The sequence below is a fragment of the Thermobia domestica genome, chromosome 10 (genome assembly GCF_964235325.1).
Source record: "Thermobia domestica chromosome 10, izTheDome1.hap1.1, whole genome shotgun sequence".
Classification (NCBI taxonomy): Eukaryota; Metazoa; Arthropoda; class Insecta; order Zygentoma; family Lepismatidae; genus Thermobia; species Thermobia domestica.
Genome location: NC_137463.1, coordinates 158,049,030 through 158,071,695, shown reverse-complemented (window position 1 = coordinate 158,071,695; position 22,666 = coordinate 158,049,030). Strand labels below are relative to the sequence as shown.

The following is a 22,666-nucleotide window of genomic DNA, read 5'->3' as shown; positions in this document are numbered from 1 at the left end:
CCTCAAAACCTGTGCCCCTCAGTTGTATAGAACTATCATTTTCGGTGTACAAAACATAGATCCCCATCACCAAAATTTTCTCTGTCACTCTCTTTGCCCCTTGAAGAAATTAAAGCTGACGTCGTCACTGATCTTATACTTAACATTCATTATAATACACGATTTTTTTTCTAATAGTAAACTCAAAGGTTGGTACAGAGATTGCCGTAGTTGCGAGCAGTAGTTTTGAATATTTGATAGCACGAAGTAATTATCGACTAGTACTACGGTTTTCAATGTTTTAGTTAGTGGCAACATGGTCACATTGAGTAGGGACCACTGGTTGGGCCATGTTTATGAGCAGTGATCCTAGCCCCCAGTCTTCCTGTAGCTTACCACTGATATATGACTCGTCAAATTTTCTTTGATTTAGGCGCTAGTTGTAAAAATGAAGCGCCAACTCAGAATCTACTGGCAGGTAAAAGTTGGGAATACTAATTTTTTAAAAAATAGCTTGGAGCCCGGGAATTTTCGTGAAACTACTATATGTATAGTGGTGGATCCAAGGGGGGCTATAGCCCCCCTTGACGCTCATGTATACACTGGATAAAATGGGAAAAATGAAATGAAATATTTAAGTTTTACGTCCCACGGTTATGTCGGTTAGGCTAAAGGAGACGGTAATTATGAGAAATGAATGAAATGGTGGAGAAGAAAGTGGGAGGAAACGGGAGAACCCCGAGAAAACCCACGAGCACGGTATTTGTCCACCACAAGGTCCACATGGCGCGAGCTGGGATCGAACCAGGGACCCCAAGCACCGGAGGTGAATGCTCTGCCACTAAGCCACCGCTCTACCACTGAGTCTTCTACTGCTTTATTTGTTCGATTCCTGTGACTGCTACAATTCCAACTTTCCGGATAAAAATTTGGATTTTCCACCCATTGCTCCGTAAAGTAATCATTGAAGACTTCGACTTTTCGTCTAATCGGACAGCCTCCATGTTGATCAACAAACCATCAGAAATATATTCTACGGGTACTAGTGCTAGTGTTGCACACATCCGAACGTGACTACGACTCTCTTTAATTTCGGGAAGGCCACATTTTTCGAAAAACACTTTTTCGGAAAATGGCTTTTTCGAAAACGAAAAACGAAAAAAATTTCGAAAAAACGAAAAACGAAAAATTTTTCGAAAAAAACAAAAATGAAATTTTTTTTGAAAAACGAAAAATTTTTCGAAAAAGCGAAAAACGAAATTTCCGAAAATCGAAAAACAGATTTTTCGAAAAACGCCATCCCTACCTTAAACCTGGAAATTCATGTCATTATGATAGTCATCTGATGACTTGGACTTTGAAATAAATAAAAGTTTACTTTCTGGAATGAACCCAGTTACTGCTGAGCGTGCGTGACAGATAATAAGGCGCCGTCTCTTCTCTATTAGAATGCGGAAAGCTCTTCGATCTTCCCCTCCCTTTCGTCGCTTAACTGACAGCATCATGATCTGCTATACAGGGTGTTTCAAAACAACACCGACAACGTCTGGGAGGTGATTCCTGACACCAAGATAAGACAAAAAGTATAGACCAACCTGGATGCACAAATGCTTCCTTTCGGAGTTACAGGCTGCCGAAAATATGAAAAAATGAACTTTAAATGTTCATAGGTCCAATACTATGAGATCTAGCGGAGTCGGGTCAAGACTTTATTTAGGAACTAATATGTGCCCTACCCAAATATCCATGTGTCAGAATAATAAGGTACTTCCGCAACAATTTTTATAGAATTAGTTGGTGAGTACTTCAGATTATATGCCCGTAGCCAAATTGTCTTCATAAAAATTGTTCCGTGGGTACCTTAGGATTCTGAAACATGTATTTTTGGATAGAGCACATATAGTTCCTCAGTGAAGTCTTGACCCAATTGCGATAGGCCCCATAGTTTTGGAGCTATGAACTTTGAATTTTGTCATGTTTTCGGCAGCCTATAACTTTGAAAGGAAGCATTTGTGCACCCTGGTTGGTCTATACTTTTCGTCTTATCTTGGTGTTAGGAATCACTTCCCAAACGTTGTCGGTGTTGTTTTGAAACATCCTGTAGTTGTGGTTGACCGACGTCACATCAAGGCAATGTATTGTAGATACTTTGTCCCGACAAACTTTATGCATTATTCGCAAAAATTTAACATTCCCACATTCGTTCAATGATAATCTAGCTAAACGAGCTATTTTTCCGACAGTATTCACTGAAATTTCACCACAAGCCTTCGCAGTCCGCTCTTGACACTTGGCAACATCTATGAGGCAACAGGCAAGTGTGTCTTGCGCTTAAAAATCAAAATATATCTTGTCTGCTTATGCAGTATTTGTCCCTTCTGTACTGGAGTACTTGATTCGGCCATAATTTATATCAAAACATCACATAACGCAGTTAACATCAGGTGTACCTCAAGGTTCCATTTTAGGACCACTACTTTTTACTCTTTATATTAACATTTTTTCAGTCCTTCTTATATATGCATATCACGTTTACGCAGAGGACCTGCAAGTTTATTTGCATTTTAAATATTCTTCTGTCTATACTGCAATGGAAACAATGAATAAGGACTTACAGGCTTTAGTAGAATGCAGTTGAGTTGAGTTGATTTTAGTTTAGCGTCCCGTTCAGCAGCGAGGCTATATGAGATGTGGACCTACTGATTAACGTGGAATCCCAACCACATGAGCTCCGCCGGGAATCGAACCCGGGTCTCCCACGCCAAAGGCGCGTACGCTAACCGCTTAGCCACGAAGGAGCTCTTTAGTAGAATGGACTAACAAACATTATCTGCAGCTTAACCCTGCAAAAACGCAGGCCATCATTCTTTCTGCAAATGAAAGCCGCTCTACAGAACTGGACGTATCAACATTTCCTCCCATCATGCTCAACGGCACGCAAATAGATTACACTAATCAGGTGAGAAATCTAGGTATTACAATGGATAATCACCTGCCGTGGAACGAACATGTAATTAATACAACGAAGAAAGTTTATTTTACATTGCACACTCTTAATAAACTAAAACACTTTCTTTCAGTTAAGCAAAATACTGAATTGATTCAGGCGCTCCTGCTTCCTATATTTAACTATTGTGACGTAGTATATAATGACCTATCTATTACTCTTTTGGCTAAATTGGGACGTATGTACAACACATGCATTCGATCTATCTTTAACCTCCGTCGCTACGACCATATTACCCCGGCATTAAATGGGCTTGGCTAGCAACCGCACCATCTTCGGAGGAAACATCACATTTTAGTAAAAGTTTTCAGCATCGTTACAAACAAGGCCCCTCCATATTTAAAGAATAACTATCAATTCATTGCCCGTCACGGCCACGTCACTAGAGCAGGTAATTCTTCGTTGCTTCCTAAGCATCGCACAGAAACATATGGCAAATCATTTGTGACGGGCACTAGTATCCGTCTCTGGAATAGTTTACCCCCTACCCAATGTGAGGAACTTAAAATTAAAATCAAAATTTGCTCTAGAAACAAAATACTTGTTAAAGCAGAACTTGTCCACTTAACATACCCATTCCCTGGTAAACACAACACAAAAGCACTGATAAACACAGTATTTATATAGTTTTGTATTGCATTAGTTACTCGTATAGGCCTATTGTATTCTTCGTAAATGTATGTGTGTGTTTTATGTTTATGTATATGAGTGTGTAAGGCGATTCAATATATCGTGTGTTTTTTATTGTATCAATGCACTTTATAAAATAGTTCTCAATTTTTTGTTAACAGTTAGATGCAAGAGAGGGCCTTATGGCCCTAACCTTGCTGCTGTAGAAAAAGGCAATAAATAAATAATAAATAATGCACAACAATACAACACAAAATATGTATTAACATAAAAGGAATGCCGGTTACACAAAACATCTGTTCGTTCTCTGCTTCCCGCTCAACTGACGCTGATTGGCGGAGACACTTACGTGACAGCTCTGTGCTACAGCGCATTGAGAGCCAACGGACTTTGTTCGTGATGGATGTTATAGAAAGTGTGGATCATAGAATTAGATTTACTCTCGAAAGGAAAAGCGACAATTTCATTAATTTTTTGGATGTTACATTTTATAGAAAATTCAACGAATTCTAATCGACAGTGTACAGAAAGCATTCAGCAAATAACGTATTAATACATAAAACTTAGTTCTTCCACGCAGACAAAGGCAAACATTTGGATCAACATGTATATTAGAACATTTAGATTGGTTACTCTTTAGGAAGATTCAGTGGAAGAACTTAGCAGAATTACCAAATTGGGATTTATTAATGGGTGTACTCCTTCCATGACGGAAACTTGACAACACAAAGCCAATAGCATTTTGGATTTGGAAACTTGGAGTTAATAATGAACAAGGAAATAAGGGTCTCCCGTGGATCTTCCTCCCGCTGTTTCCAAAGATCTCTTACAAATTAAGGAAAATAGTAAAAAGACACAACTCTGGAGTTACTTTTAAGTTTCCTATTGATATGGAACCGTCATTAAGTGATTACAAAAACTATTTTGTACATACATACGTTAAGTGGTCTCTATGTTCGTGTCATACTATCTACATAAGTATAACCAAAAAAAAAAAAAAACCTATTGACACCAAACTAAAGGAATGTATCAGGGAGTCTCGTGATGAAAAAGAAACTGTATCTGAGTTGACAAAACATCTCCAACTTACTGAATATTCAATTCAAAATGTGGAAGTCTTACATGAGGCCTACTCTAATATTGGTAGGAACATATCTCATGCATATTATATTAGAACAAAGAACCTATTATTAAACACGGATAAGAAAAACGTCCAAAAGGACTGGGATGTAATTACACTACGAGAAACAAATTACAGGACGTCAAAATATTTTAATACAATTTGTGTGGCTGTAAAAAAAATTACAAAATTAACATTTTATGTGTTATAATAATTACTTTATTACCAATAATGTTTGATCTGGCAACACTTTAAATCTAGAAATTTGAAGCACTCATCGCTTGATAAACATAATGAAGTAAAAAACGGGTTTAGTGTATTTAACTATTAAAATAAAAAAACTAGTAGTGGATACCTCATATAAGGACGCTATAATTATAATAATAATAATAATAAAAATTACCAAGTAGCACAGTTAGTTCCAAGTAAGCTTCACTTGCAACCAGAATCTTATTCGAGGTGAAAAGGTGGATTTGAAAAACCAATTTATTTCCATTGATTGTTCAGTCAATTTATATCTACATCTATATCTCTATCTATATATCTACTACTTATATCAAGGCAGTGCTTTATGAAAACAAAGAGCAAAAAATACAGAGACTGATCCATTTCTATCCGAACAAATTCACGTTATTTCTTATCTAAGATATTCCACCCCGTTACTATCAATCATGCTTGATGTAATGGCCAATATTATGGACCATTGCACAACATCGTAGTTTGTACTATAGCAGACCTCATTGCAGCTGTATGAAGGGTATATTTTTCCACTCCTGCTTTCAGAGTTTCCAAAGGCCATTTACTGTGCGAACCCGGTGTAATACAAGGCACAGTTTGAGAATTACAACGTACGTTAATTCATGAGATTACAATTCTTAACGGGAATATCCTCAAACGGAATAGCATGGTTAGCAGTTATAGCAGAGGCGGACTGGGAGTACAAGGGCCCACCCGGAGAATGATGCTTTAAGGGCCTTGATGAAGGGGGCTTCATAAGGGCTCTCTTTGCCGCCCCCTACCTGGATCCAATGCAAATACTAGGAGAAATTCCGCTCGGGAGGGTTGACGACCCTTCAACACCCCCTTCTCCGCCATGGACCCGACTATGATTACAATAAAGCTTTTTTAAATTGTTTCCGAAAGTTAAACTGAATCATGAAACAGAAGATAGGCCATAGAACCAATACGATGTCGTGAGGATACTCCTACTGCATTTTTTTTTTTTTTCAATTTTAACTCAAAGAAAGACAAATTATACAGACAGCCCCGGTTTCGTCTAGTAGCTAAAACGTCGGGCTTCTGTTTAACCTATCCGGGTTCGATTTCCGGTGGGGGTGCAACTTTTCGGTGTTCGCCCAGCGTCGTAAGTCTGCTCTCGGAGCAGCAATTAGGGAGGCGAGCGGGTTCGAACCATGCCGCCGGCCATCCTGACTGAGGTTTTCCAGTATTTCCCTCAGTCACTCCAGAAGAATGCCGGGATGGCACCTTGAATAAGGCCCTGAGCGCTTCTTTCCTAATCCCTTGGCTTGGAGGCGTGCGTCAGGGACGTCATCCTCGGGTCTTGAGACGGGCTTGAGTCAAAAATGCCATAAATGCCTATAAAGTTTCCTTTTTCCCTATATTCGCAAATGAGACCCCGTCAGTGCACTATTGTTAGGTATACTGAATTAGAAACCTCATCTTGCTATCCCCCTTCCTCTTTATAGACTCGTTTTTTTTAAATATATATATATATGATTGCATCACGAATGGAGACCTACCATGGTTACCATGAATGAGAACGGAGCTTTGAATTAGTTATAACTAATCGAGCAATATCTTAAGTGATTTTGCAGACGGCAGGGCCCACCCGGAAATTTCCGGGTATCCGGGCGGCCCAGTCCGCCTCTGAGTTACAGCTCCCATGCGCCGGCAGAGGGCCAGTTATGTGTTGGCCGTGTAACCTGAAACTTTCTCTTCGTATAGTTAAACAGGACCGATGTTTCCCAACGCGATGCTGGTATTTGGTCTGTGTAAACTGGGATTTGGAAGTGTTTTTGGTAATAAGCAGTACTGATTTTGACATTTTTTCGACCTTAGTAATCTGGAGTTTTCTTCTGTAGCAAAAGCCAGTAACAACCATAAAACCTTTCCATAAAAGTTACTTTTATTGACACACAAAGTTACGTCTTTTTCATGAACATCTCTGTACGTGGTTCAACTACTTTCACAACAAATTTTCAGCGGTCAACAGCTAGGTGGCACACTCGTACAGGCTTCTGCCCTTGTTCTTTCGCTCCGCGATATGCCGTGGTGTTAGTGCATACACGCTGGGCTTGAGGAAAGTTTGTAGCTTTAGTTTGTGATGGATTACACGATCACTGTTAATTCGACCACATGTAACCAATCGTTTGGTCATAACACGCTGTGGTAATGAGTTCTCACAGGCCGTCATATTCCGATCTTCTTTGGCAATGTGCGTTGTGGAGGAAAGTGCTGTGTATAACACTAACAATGGCTTGTCTTACCATAAAGCCATTGTTCCGCACTGTTCTACCAGGCAAAAAATGGTCAAGTTTCCATGGGAACAAGCCATGACGCACCCTTTACAAAAGATACTTTTTTCGGTTTTTGTTTACTAGAACATTTTCACTTGGCTATACAATAGCTAGAAAACTGATACATATGTGCGTATACTTTCGTTGCTCTCGGTAACTCTGTTTGACAGGTATCATTGTCGTCTGTTTGGAATATAACAAATCAGCTTCTATATTTCTATTGCCAAAAATAAATCTACAGTAATAATAACACAAACATGCACGAAATTTTCTTAGATTTGGGGCATTCAATGTGGAATCAACCAATGAAATGGGAAAATCTGATCTGACCATCTTAAATTTTTGTAAAAATTGGTGCACAGCTTTACTAGAGTTCAAAAATTTCAAAAAAGGGCATTTTTTTCCGTTACAGTGATACCATTGAAAAGCTTAAAGATTGCTCTACAAGTTGTATCATATTGAGAAAAGACCTGTACAATAAAAATAATACTTCAAAAATTCAAAGTAAAATTTTAAATTCGCACAGAAATGTTCCTGTGATTTTTCTTTTTAATTGCCCAGGTTGTAGTCTCATTTGTGTACTAAAACATCACAAAGTTGCGTTTTGGGCACTAAATGGGATCCGATTCAAAATTCAACATAAATTAAACATTGCAAGATATTGACCATGTAAATATCTGGGTTCAGATCGATAACCATTTGCCTGTAGCTATTTACCTCCAGCATCAAAGGAATTTATATTCAACTTCATTAGTTTCTTGATGTATTCATTTGAATTTACACAATTATCCACCTTTCGAGTTCTTTAGACAGGTATTACGTTTCCGAACAATTCTCAATACAGGTCATTATTCTTGTTAGTGAGTATGGATGTTTCTAAATTTATATTGGCAACATTGATGTATGTTGTTTTCATTCCATTAGAGGATTACTCTTCCAAACATATGGAAGGGCATCATTGAAATAGGAAAAAGAATGTATTGACTAATTGTTTGTGCTGAAAGTGTGTGAAGTTATTGAAAACAGTGCCACAGTGTTTCATAGCACTTTTGATACAAATATTGTGAAAGAGAGGGAAATATATTCCTCCCTTTCATAGTAAGTTCTTTTTCCTGTTTCAATGATGCACTTCCATGTGTTTGGAACAGTAATCCTGAAAAAGGACTGAAAACAACATGCATCAATGTTGCCAATATAAATTTAGAAACATCCATACTCACTAACAAGAATAATGACCTGTATTGAGTATTGTTCGGAAACGTAATACCTGTCTAAAGAACTCGAAAGGTGGATAATTGTGTAAATTCAAATGAATACATCAAGAAACTAATGAAGTTGAATATAAATTCCTTTGATGCTGGAGGTAAATAGCTACAGGCAAATGGTTATCGATCTGAACTCAGATATTTACATGGTCAATATCTTGCAATGTTTAGTATATGTTGAATTTTGAATCGGATCCCATTGTGTGCCCAAAATGCAACTTTGTGGTGTTTTAGTACATATATGAGACTACAATCTGGACAATTTTGAAAAAAATCACAGGGACATATCTGGGTGAAATTCAAAATTTACTTTGAATTTTTGAAGTATTATTTTTTATTGTACAAGTTTTCTCAATATGGTACAACTTGTAGAGTAATCTTTAAGCCTTTTACTGGTGTTTGTTCTATGTCTCTAGTGCAGATATTAACCATTTTGTGACAATTTTTGATAATCAGTGTAACGGAAAAAATGCCCTTTTTTGAAATTTTTGAACACCCTGTATGGGTACATTTTCAGGAGGAGAGGGGTATTATTAGGGATTTTTTTTATCTCCCGCTGTAATAAAGCTGTGCACCAATTTTTACGAATCTGAGGTGGTCAAGTCTGATGGCTTGTTGATTTGACATAGAATGTCCCATATAGATCTACTAAAGTAAAAAAAAAAAAAAAAAGTTTGAATTAACAATTCAGTATCAGAAAAATACAACTCATATTCGCTTAGAGATGCTATACAGTTATTACCAAAATCAATCAGTTAAGTATTGTACTTACAAATGATTTTAGGTTTGATTCAGATTCCTTGCTGTTTTCGTTATCGCTTTCATTAGCAAATGATTCATCGTTTTTTATGGCCCTAACTCCTCCGTCCTCCTCCTGAGTCTGTGTATCAATATTATCACAGTTAGAATTGGAATCTTCGTCTGAGGATAGAGCTTTTTGTTTCTTGGGAGAGGGTTCGTCATTATCTATAGCCAATTCTCTTTTCTTATCATCATGTTCCTTATTTTCAGTATCATCACAATCTTGATTTGTTTCCTCTATGTATTTCCTTTGGTTTCTAGAAAACCCATTTACAAGACCTCTGATTTCTAACTGAGCAGCAGTATTAATAAGTGATTCTAAATCTTCTTCCAGAACATCAATTTCTCCTTTGTACATATATTCCAATAAGGAATTCATTTCTTTTACTGGTATTTCCTTTAATATTATAACCGGGTGCTTACATGGATTTTCTCTGAATATATTTTCAAAATAAGGACTACATGCAGACAAAATTATCTTATGGGTCTTCAAAAATCCCCCTTGGCAACAAAGTGTGACATCAACGAAGTTTTGCTTGCTGAAAAGATCTTCAAATAGAAATCGAAGATTCTGAAGATGGTTATTCCAACGCAGATGAAACGCCTTTCCCGACATTTTTTAAATCAATACGATGTACCTGAAATACATATGTATTCATTAATAGATAAGTAAAGCAATAATTTATACATTATTTATTTATTTCATAAGGACAATACAAAAGGCTCAATGCCCAGTTATAGTGCCGTTTACATAATTATATAACATACACTATTATACATACACAATCACATGCGTCGTTTAATTATACAGAAGTTATTGCCTGACAATTGTTTTGAACTTGTTTTCGGACATACTGAATACTTCTACTACATGAAATCTAATCATTTCGTTATATGAAGCACACATTCTCCACACAGGGGTGTCATTTAGGGAGCAGGAGGGGGCAATTGCCCCCAAGAGTTTGAGAAATACATATACTTTCATCGACTGTCTACTAATATACTAATACAAAACGTGACTCTTTATGTCGGTGGTGTTCTTGTCCCCCCCCCCCTCAAGCGAAGTCTGAAATGACGCCCCTGTCTCCACAGAGGCGACTTATGTAATATGTTAATTCTGGCTTTTCTACAATAGAATACCCCAATGTTCGCTATTTTAGTCTTACCTGTTGGGACACCTAATAACACTTCTGAAACTAATTCTGGACAATAAATTTTACCGTTTAATAATTTATGTAAGAACAACAAATCAAAAACCCATAATTTTTTTCTAATGTTTAAAAATTAAAATTCGTTACTAAGTCTTCATAGAGGGCATACTTTGGATAGAAACCGATTTTCTTGTATGCAAGTATTTTTAAGAATTTAAACTGTATTTTCCATTGCATTAGAGTAGTGACATTTGATGTCCAAACAATATAACAGTATTCTAATTTTGACCTCATATACGAAAAATATAACATTATAAATATTGATTCTTTATAGAAATCCTGTCCTATCTTATAAATTAAACTTAAGTTTCTATATGCACTACTCGTTACTGCGTCAATGTGTTGAGCAAAGGTTACTTTGCTGTCAAATGTAACTCCTAGATCCTAATCTTTGATAGTATTTGGAGTACACACAGGGCCAGATTTAGCATTTTGGCGCCCCTAGGCCCAATATTTTTTTCCGCACCCTAGTGTGGTTAAAGCTACTTTCCTAAAAACCTTTATTAAAAAAATTATATCAGGCCTATATGTTAATTGTTTAAACAGCACTCCACGATGCAATTTTATCATTGCAAGTTTTTTGAGGAATTTAATTGGTTCTGGGCTTAACAAAATACCGTTAATGTATTAACAAACGATTGGTGAATAAATAAAAAAAAGTCTGTAATACATTATAAAATAGTTTTAATCTCAGGAACACAGCTTACATGAAGTATTTTGATAACGCGACACAAAAACTGTGTTTTAAAGTAAAACTAGAATTTTTCTCTCGGCCATGCACCCCCTGGGAGCTTGCGCCCATAGTACACAAAGAAGTTGCACTTATTGTATAGGTAAAGTTAATTGGACTTTCGTTCCTCGTGAAAGATACAGATTTATATTTGGACACATTCAAGACTAATTTATTCTTATCACAGCATATTTGAACTCTCTGTAGATCCTGTTGAAGTTTTACGCATTCAACAGTTGAACTAACTTTGCAGTATAATTTGAGGTCGTCCGCAAAAAGAACTTGTAAAGTTTTAATACATAAAGGAATATCATTAATAACAAAAAGAAACAACAGGAGACCTAGATTAAATCCCTGAGGGACTCCCGATAGAGTATTGAACTCTTCACTAACAAATCCTTTGTATGAAACATATTGCTTCCGGTCATGCAAGTATGATACAAGATACTACATTGCTTGTTTCGAAAAAATCAGATACTACTTTAAGCAGCAAGACATCATGATCAACGATGTCAAATGCCTTGCTAAAATCAGTATAAACGGCATCTACTTGACCGCTTATATCTAATTGTGTTGCTATAAAATTTGTTAAAATAGATAAGTTTGTCAAAGTAAGAAGCGTAAGAAGCTATGTTGATAAGTTGAAAGGACAAGTTTTACATTATTTCAAATTCGCGCATATAATATACATACTTTCAAGAATTTTGGCAAATGGCGTCAGAATAGCTATTGGCCTGAAATTTTCTATTTCTCTCTTGTTTCCAGATTTTGGTAATGGAAAATTAAACTTTCTTTCCATTTATCTAAAGTCGTTGCCAATCTAAGCTTGCAGTGACGTAAGCACTAACCCACTCACAACCAGAGGGAAAGTATTGTATTCATGCGCGTGTTTAGGAGAGTTTTCTACAGCTTACAGCCAGTGTGTAAAGCGTTGCGTAGGAATCGAGACACAGCATCCGATTGACGATAACAGCAGTCAGTCACGTACAAGGGCGCCGATTTCTCTGTAAATTGGGGGGGGGCATTCAGATGCAGAAGGTGTATATATATATATATATATATATATATATATATATATATATATATATATATATACAGGGTGTTTCAGATAAAACGTCCAGTGCTTATAAATCCGAAACGGCTGAGAATAAAAAGATGAAACAAAAACTGAGATAGGAAAATGTCATAGGGCGCATCACATGGTGTTGTTGTGGTGACCCCCAGGGCCCTTCTTCAAGGGGGCCCAGGGGCTAACTTCAAATTTTCAAATAGGAGCATGTATTGATTCATACCTCATTCAATAGTACTTGAAAAACGAAACAACTTTTGTAAGAAACAATTTTCGATTTGGGGCACCGTTTTCAAAATGGCCGCAAAAAGTCCTGTATCAGTTTGAAGTTGGCACCTAGGCCTCCTTCACTGAGTTTCCTGAGGGTCACCACAACACCACTTGATATGCTTTATCATCGTTTCTATCTCAGTTTTTGTTTCATCTCTCTATTATCAGCCGTTTCTGATTTAGGCCTATAAGCACTGGACATTTTATCTGATACAGAACCCACTTTTTGCGGTCATTTAGAAAACGGTGGCCCAAATCGAAAATGGTTTCCTACAAAAGTTGTTTCGTCTTTCAAGTACTATTGAATGAAGTATGATTCAATACGTGTTCACATTTGAAAATTTGAAGTTGGCCCCTGGGCCCCCTTGAACGAGGGCCCTGGGGGTCTCCACAACAACACCATGTGATGCGCCCTATGACATTTTCCTATCTCAGTTTTTGTTTCATCTTTTTATTCTCATCCATTTCGGATTTATAAGCACTGGACGTTTTATCTGATATAGGACCCACTTTTTGCGGCCATTTAAAAACGGTGGCCCAAATCGAAAATTGTTTCCTACAAAAGTTGTTTCGTTTTTCAAGTACTATTGAATGAGGTATGATTGAATACGTGTTCACATTTGAAAATTTGAAGTTGGCCCCTGGGCCCCCTTGAAGGAGGGCCCTGGGAGTCACAACAACAACACCACGTGATGCGCCCTATGACATTTTCCTATCTCAGTTTTTTTTTCATCTTTTTATTCTCAGCCGTTTCGGATTTATAAGCATTGGACGTTTTATCTGAAACACTCTGTGTATATATATATATATATATATATATATATATATATATATATATATATATATATATATATATATATATATATATATATATATATGAGGATTTTAAGACAAATTGCTTTCAAATTATGCCAAATATTGTATATTCATAAATACAATAGGAAGCCCACATGAGTTTTGGGGGGCCCGGGTCCCCGGTTTCCCCAGGATCGGCGCCCTTGGTCGCGTGCGAGGATCACTTAACAAACAGTACAAAAGAAACATCCGAAATCCTTGTTCCTTCCATTGCACCATACACTTTCTAACCTCAATTAACGCAACGCAACAATTACATCTTAATTTGCGATTATAAACATAGCCGTTACAATTGCTCATTGCTTTGCAATCAGCAAATTGTATGATGAAAACCTCTGTCTTTAATACATTATGGGAAACCCAGTGGTAAATAGGGAAATTTTAAAGATGCAAATTATAATAGAAAGTTGGATCTCAATAAAAATACATTGTGCTTCTGCTATGTGTTTATTTAAAATGCGTAAGTAGGAGGGGGACGTAGTCTCTGCTATGTGTTATCTGCTCTTCTATGTGTTCGTAATCTTATGTGTTATCTGCTATTTTCAAATAGGGGTGGAAAAAGTGGCCATAAAAGAGAACGAGTTCACCCTTAAAAAGTGCTCATAAAAGAGAACGAGTACACCCCCTAAAATGTGCTCATAAAAGGGAACAAATTCACCCCTAAAATGAAGGTCGTAAAAGACCATGGGTGGACTGTGCGTGGGTCATAGCGTATCGTGAGACACTGGAAAATTGAGTCCTTGCTCTCAGGAGACCCTGGAAAAAAAGGCGATTTTTCAGCTACCGGGTGTCAGGTGTCCCCCTCCTACTTGCGTAGTTGTCTGGTTGAATCTGAGTTAGTTTCAACACTGAGGGTAAATGATGCGTGGACCTACAGCTTAACATAGGTTCCCAAAGGGAATCGAAGTTGCGTCTTCCACACTGAAAGTAAGTACGCTAACCATATAACCAAGGAGGGTCAAGGGAGCTTGCGTAGGTTTTATATTATTTCTGTCGTTCACATTGAAGTTTATACAGAGAGGCGATACAAATTGTATTCTAGCTTAAAAACTTTTTTTTTTTTTTTTTTTTTTTTTTTGTAAATCAGAATCACAGTTGATTGCAACTGAAATTTCCTTCTCCGTGGGGGCCTTGTTGTTTCCATTACACCAATATCTATACATTTCTGATGGATAACACTTTGTAAAATTGTTCATTTTTTCCAATCGTGTACCTTTATTTGTCACTCCGTCTCTTGTCTTTAATGGGTGTTGACACTTTCCCCTCTTCCAAGAATTCCTTTTTCAACGAAAAAATCACCTGTCATATCAGTGGTAAGGCTAACAACATCACTCACATACTTACAGGGATCGGCACACCGTAAATATGAATACACGTTTAAAACAATTTGCCTTGCTTAGCTATTTATTGAACTACCACCTCTAAGTAATCGAAAATAACACGCAGGTGAACATATACTGAATTTCTCTTGCACAGGACACCATACTGCACCTGTACAGCAGAAAACAAGCTATTTTATACATAGCATGAATTATTGTACTTCACAGTTATAACCATTTTTTTTTCTTTTAATATAAGAGAAGTAGCTTTTGTTGTTATGTTATGCTGATTTTTTATCAAGCTGCTTGGATAGACCATTGCAACATCCGAAACCGATCACTATGTATTCTTTTACAAATAAGAACTGTTTTCAAGAGGCTTTTTTGGACTAAAACTTCACAAAACTACCTTTGGAAATCCACTTGGAGAACCTATTTACAACGTTTCATCTATCGATAAGAAATGGAATATCAATACATTAGAATCAATGTGCTTTTAAAATGTTAGAAATAGGTGACAGCATTAGCTTCTAATAATAATTGTAAACTTTCGTAATTTTATTATATATGACCAGACAAATGGCATTTTAATTTCGATTCGTTTAATACCAGCAATTGAACGGATTGAATTTATTAATGATAGATTTTCTTTGATTACTTTTAAGGGTTGGCGGTATAATATTATTTTAAATGTGCATGCTCCAACAGAAGATAAGGATGACGATATAAAAGACAGTGTTTACGAAGAAGTAGTAGAACGGGTATTTGTCCAACTCCTACGATACCACATGAAAATTCTATTAGGAGATTTCAATGCGAAAGGTAAAGAAAGTCTGCATAACGAAAGTAATGACAACGGCGTTAGAACCGTGACCTTAGCAACATCAAAAACCTTATCGTGAAGAGTACAAAATTCCCATATCGCGATGTTCATAAATACTCGTAAACATGGACCTCGCTAGATGGAAGAACACACAATCAAATTGATCACGTTTTATGATAGTAGATAGAAAAAGACAGTCTAGCATAATTGATGTTTGGTCGTTCAGAGGACTGTGACACTATCACTACCTGGTAGCAACTGTAATAAGAGAGATTATCGTTGAATAAAGGAAATATTCAACATCTAGAAACAAAGAGGTTTAGTTCAAAGAAATTAGGAGAACCAGGCAAGAGAGGAATACCAAATTGAAGTGCCGAATAGATTTTCGGTTTTAGAAGGTTTTGAGAGCACTAGTGTCAATTATACTTGGGTTCAAATTAGGGATAGCAGTAAAATTTCAGCAAGAGAAAAAATGGGGCACGCGAAAATACGTAGGAACAAACCATGGTTCGACCAGGAATGTACTAAAGTAGTGGAGTAGGGAAAACAGGCGAAACTGCTTTGGGTACAAAATTCGTACGATTTAACTGCAAAAAATTTCGTTGACATCAGACGGGAAACTTCCAAAATGTATCGAACAAAGAAATGCGATTTTTTGAAAGCCATAATTGATGAACTTAATAGATAATAGTAAGAAAGATAATAGTAAGAAAAATGAAACATGTATAAGGGCATCATCGAATTTAGGAAAGAGTATTAACCTCGCGTGAATAATTTAGAGAGAGATGACGGAACAGTTCTCACTGATACAGAGAATTGTTGACTTGAATAGATGGAAAGATTTCGTTGACAATTTGCTTAACACGTAGCCAAAATCTAATGTTCGTGGGGAAGGCAGATGCACACAGCAGAACCATCACTATAAAGAAATTAAGGAAACACAAATCTCCTGGTATAGACGAAATTCCGACTGAGTTAATTTTAGCTAGAGGCGAAAATTTATGGAACAACATACAGAAACCCACTCTCCTTATCTGAAACAAGAAGGAATTACCACAAGATTGGAAAGAATGAAACTTTGTTCCAATTCACAAGAAAGACGACAAAGCAGATTGTAATAATTATCGAAGCATTCCTCTTCTGTCAACATCCTATAAAATCCTCTCAAACATTCTAGTAGCAAGACTGATCCCATACGCAGATGAAATTATTGGAGACTATCAGTGCGGATTTAGACGAAATCGATGAACTATCGACCAAATATTTATCATTCGACAAATACTCTAAAGGAAATGGGAATGCAATACCCCGGTACATCAATTATTTATTGATTTTAGAAAGGCTTACGAATTATTAGAAAAGAAGTATTGTACAACATTTTTGCAGAATTTGGAATATCGAAATAGCTAATTAGATTAACTAAGGCTTTGATTATAGAGTAGTGTAATGTTTCTCTATATTCTTTATTTTTAATTTTAAGTAAAACATTGTTATTATTATGTAATTAGTTTAGCAGAATAATAATAAGCAACCGTTTTTTCTAACGCATAGAATAAGCTACAACTCGACTCGACTCGAATTCAAGTCGAGTTTCGAGTCAAGTCAAAGGTAATATCCTCGAGTCAAGTTCCGAGCCGATTCAGTTTTTCGCGTCGAGTTTCGAGTCCAGTCGAGTTTGATAAATGGCTCGTTCCTTTTAACTCGTCTTGAAATCATGGCCTGATTACACTGGAAAACGAAAGCCATGAGAAATGTAAGCTAAACAGTAATATGGAATACTTTTAGTGTTGCTCACGAGAGGGGACACTGCTCACATCTCGTCTCGTCTCGATAGCGAGACCACAAGATATTTTTTATAACAAGCTCAGCTCGGCTCGGCTCATCTAAGAAGATGGCTCGAGCCAGCTCACTTGGGGTGAACCATCGGCTCGAGTTGGCTTGGTAGGGATGAACCATCTGCTCGGTTCGGCTCAAATGAGCCGAGAGCTCTAGCCGAGTCGGTTGGATGAGCTGTTGGCTCGGCTCACTTCTCGGTTCGGGTCGATAGTGAATGAGCTGTGAGCCGAGCTGCTCGAGTCGTTGACAATTCTAAACCCGGGCCGAGCAGTTTTGAAGATATTTGCCCAGTGCCCTATAACTTTTAACAGTGTTTGGCTCGAGCCCGAATACTCAACCTAGACCCTCAACCCAAATTCAGAAGCTCGTGAACAATGTCCTTGACTCCTAGACTTCACGACTACCGAGGTTGGCAATCAACTAGTTTTTTAATATTAAAATACAAACCGCCTATCTTTCATCTTTATATACAGTGTTGTTTTAATTAATAATAATAATAATAATAATAATAATAATAATAATAATAATAATAATAATAATAATAATAATAATAATAATAATAATAATAATAGCGGTAGTAATAGTAATACGGAAAATTGAAGTCATTTTTTCACATTTTTAAAGTTTCGGACCTAAAAGTAAAGCGTTAGTAACGAGTTACTTTCGAAGTAAAGTAACAGTTACTTTTTTGGTGCAAGTAACGCGTTACTAACGCGTTACATTTTAAGAGAATGTAAAGTAACTTGTAACGCGTTACATTTTTACAAGTAACTTACCCAACACTGAATTCAAGTCATAGTACTATCTACGCCATGGGCGTCTCTGGCATCCTAAAATTGGGGAGGGGGACGATGACGACTAGAATTCTAGTAGACCCCAACTAAAGCTACGTCAAAATTATGAGTAAACTGGAATCTACTTTACTAATGGCATTCGATTTTTCTACCGTTAGCAGCACAATTATCATAATTTTCTTCCACCACTGGTAGATTACTTGCCGAAGGAAAAAAATGTTTATATATAATATGGTTCTTAGGTAATTTCTTCACCTTGACATTCCTACCGGTGAATTCCTGCTCAGTGTTCTTAAACGCATTCGCAGCAGTGTAATTTTGTAGTCCTCATATATTCCGATTTTTTAGCTAACAAAATCTTAACTCTTTGAAAAAAGTCTTACGATGACACTTGATTTGATTGCGAATTTCTATTTTTATATTTTCATTCTTCTTCTGTATTTTTAATGAATTTAAAAGACATGTTATCTAACTTTTTGTTCTTCATTTCGCTGTATGTTTTTGAACTTGTCCAATGAACCATCCTCCATTACTTCGTTTTCCTTTTTAATGTCTAAAATAAATACTGTAGTTTATTCTTGCCGTCATTCGGCTCCTCAGTGTATTCTTTCCATCTTCCTCAAACTCAATTTGCTCATAAAACACTCATTTCTATATTTAGTTTCTATATTGTCATAGTAGTTGTCTCTTGCTGCCCTTCTACAATATTCACATGAAATTTACTCTCATATATAATATTCAACATCTCTATCTTTTTAAATTCTTCTTGACATCTTCGCTTTTATTGTATATTTCCCTGCCTTTGTAGATTCCCCTTCTTCATTTGCAGATAAAGTTTCTATACATCCTTTCCTTTCCTTCTCCAGTCTCCCTTTGTCATCGAAACCAATTATTGCTGATTAAACAATGAAAACACTGCGTGCTTGCAACCAAGACTACTTTGACTAACCAAGAAGCGTAACTTTACAAAAAAAAAAAAAAAAAATCCTCCTTTGAAAGTGACACACGCCAGGCGGACATTCTAATCACATTAACCTAATGTTTAAGAAGATATAACTTTAATTTGTTCTGCCTAAGTTTTTACTTTTTCTATACAGATCTAAATACTTTCAGCATTGATCCATTTATCTCATACTCAAAATTTTTTGGGGAGACGCGTCCCCCTGTCCCTCCCGCCAGAGACGCCCATGATCTACGGTACAAAAACGTAAATGAGTGAATTACGTGTAACTAACAATAATTTCACTTTTAATGCAATATATATAGTTTTTACTTTATGATCAATTTCACTTCAACGAAATCAAAAACGAGTTTAGAAAAACGAACAAAATTAAAAGTTTACAAAGAAAAATCTTACAAATTTTACTTTTACTCACGCTTCTATAGATAGGGCCTAATCAACTTTCCATCGGTAATGTATAATATTTGTGCCTCTAAACGGAAGTTCTACAAATTAAAGGATATTAATGGTTGGAGTTTGTCCCCGTTAGAAGGCAAGGAATAGCAATCAAAGCGGAATATATGGAGATAAATGCTATGTACTTTCTCACCTCGTCAACGCCTGCGCTGGTTCAAATAAGCAGAAGGAAAATAAACATATATCTGAACTGATTTGGGCTAATAATACTTCACTACAGGACAAGTTGTTCACAGCATTCAAGTCGCAAGATTTGTAAGTCGTCAAATTCTCATTCAAAAAATCACACACACACAAAAAAAGTCGCTAATCGGAAAAATATTTTTTGTCGCTATCCTGGAAGTCGAATCCCTAGATTTAGCGACCTTTCCCCCAAATTGGCAACACTGGTGATTAATCCGATTGGATAGAGCATGATTAACTAAGCAAACTCATCACCATCATGACGCCGAACACATATTTCAGACTTTGACCATTTCCGATTTTGAAATCACTTCTTCGTACTCGGCACCGCATTGTCATTAACAAATCAAAGTAATAAAAAATTGTTGTGAGTCTTATTGGAATGTGTGAATTGCGAGCGGAGCGAGCAAGAAAATTATTAACAACTGTATTTCTTTGAAAACCGACAACAATATTGATTTAATAGGACGCCAATACTTATAAGGGGCGCCGCGTTGTTTACTCTGTTCCAACAGTTTTCCCCTCTTCTTGCTCGTTCGGCGCCCTCTTGCTATCAGCGAATAAGTAAAACTTGTTGTGACTCTTATTGAAACGTGTGAATTGCGAGCGGAGCGAGCAAGAAAATTTTTAACAAATGTATTTCTATGCAAACCGACAACAATATTGATTTAGTAGGGCGCCAATATTCATACGGGGCGCCGCGTCGTTTGCTCTTTTCCAATACCCTTTGTTTCTTCTTTCTCGCTCGTCGCCCCCTTGCTGTCAGCGCCCGGGGCGATCACCCCGCTCCCCCCCTCTGAATAAAGCTACAGATCTGGCTTGGGTCTTTTACGAAAGAAAGTAGGCTGATTTTATGTCAGATTTTATTTCTTTACGTAGTCTCTCAAATTGATCGCGATGATAAAGTACATTTGTTGATCCCTTTCTCCAATTGCTGTGGTGGATATCTTGGATTTTATTTTCTTAATTATATTATAAATAAACCAACATAGTTAACTTCCACCGATATGACTTTTGGGTGAAACACATACAGAAAATACGTTGTTAATCATTTGATAGAAGATTGTTAATGCAACATTTACATCATCCGATTGCGAAAGGCAATGCCAGTTTACTTTAGAGAGTTCTATGTACAAGCAAATAAATTAACTTTTAAATGATATTTTTCCAGTGGCGGCGGTTGGACGTTAAAAGTGAGGGGGCAAGACATGATCTGAATATTTGTATATAAAAGTTAGTTTTCCTGGTTGTTTCTAACATTTTCTTTGACGAAAGGTTGTATAACTAATAGGATACTATATTTTCAGTTAAAATACCGTATATCGTATATAATAGTTTATTAAGTAAATTGAGAAGAACAACGCAAGTAGATACTAGCCCTTTGTACTCTTAAACAACGAAAGTGTAAGAAGAGATTTGATTCCTTGCTCATGAACATCTTAAAATTCTGTCTGGAAAATTGTGTGATCAGATTATTTAATAAATTTGCAAAACAAATAAATAGAAAGGATAATATTAATCATAGTAATGAATAATGATGCTTGTTTTGCAAAAGTTATATTGAAACTGAGGATTAATGAAAAACTTAATATTTAATTCCAAACATGATATTAAATGTATGTTATTACTCTTAGAAAATGAAAGACAGTAAATACTACAACATATGCTACGACATTTAAAGAAATATTTGCTTTTGCAACTTCTTGAAATATGTTCGTTGCCATTAGGTGCAGATTTCACTTTCTTGGAACACATCAAAACACAACAATACTCACAATCCACACTTCAGTTATACAAAATAAACTTAAAACCTAGAATTATGTTCAATTTACTAAATTTTATTGTATATACACTCGTACATCCTTAAACACAACACTTCACTCGTATATTACACTACAAAACAATGGAAAAGGTAGAAGTTGTTTCTTATCACGCTCTTTTTAATCGATATTCCTTACTTTAGAAAGAAGAAAAGACATTTTAGGAACTGTCATTTTTTGTGCAATTAAAGAATAACTTGTGAAATAGGCCCTACTTTTTTGCATAATGTTCTTTCGATTAGCTTCAAAGCGGCTCACTAACATATCGAGCCCTTGTAAGAAGAAATGAAAGTATACTGAAATTGTGCTCCAATAGGTTATTTTTGGGGGTTATTTTCTGTGGCGATTAAAACGCAATTACTGTAGCTTTCTTTACTCCACGGGAAGACAACCAATACGTATTCACGCAACACAAATATTATATGGCAGCATTTTTTCCTATTAATCAGTAACACATTCAAAATCGTTACATTTCCAAATGAAACTATATACATTAATTGGTTACTTAAAAAAAGTGCGGGGGCAACTGCCCCCCTTTGCCCCCCCTAATCGCCGCCCATGTATTTTTCTAAAATAATTCTGTGCAAACTGGACACACTTTGATATACACCGCGAAGCGAATAAGCAAGTAATGAAATTTTTGTGTAGCAGTGCGATTATGATTTCTATCTTCTTCACCAGAAGGATCTTCCTGCTTTCTATGTGTATATAATACTAATCTAAATTAAAATATGAGTTATACTAATGAAGTACAAAAGATTGCACCTACCGGTAAGGTAGGGGAAGGGAGTGAATCTGAAGTTCAGAACCATAGCCTCAACAGAACTTGTCTTTTATTTTTACTTATTTAGTTTTATTTATCCTTTCGAAATCCTTCTGGGTACGGTCATATATGCATATGAACAAATAAAAGCATAAACAGAAAATAAAAATATTTTAAAGAGAAAGTATAAATAAAATTAGAGTACTGATTACTATCTTTGGAACGCATTGCTCTGAG

At 36.3% G+C, this 22,666-nt stretch overlaps 1 protein-coding gene across 1 annotated transcript in view; it reads right to left on the bottom strand.

Annotated features, from left to right (window-relative positions):
- Positions 1-22,666, bottom strand: part of LOC145662787 (uncharacterized) — a 71,449-nt gene that overhangs the window by 31,337 nt on the left and 17,446 nt on the right. The window contains exon 2 of the mRNA XM_081728669.1: positions 9,311-9,977. Within this exon, the coding sequence (XP_081584795.1) occupies positions 9,311-9,955 (645 nt within the window). The 5' untranslated portion in view covers positions 9,956-9,977. The remainder of the gene's footprint in view (positions 1-9,310; positions 9,978-22,666) is intronic.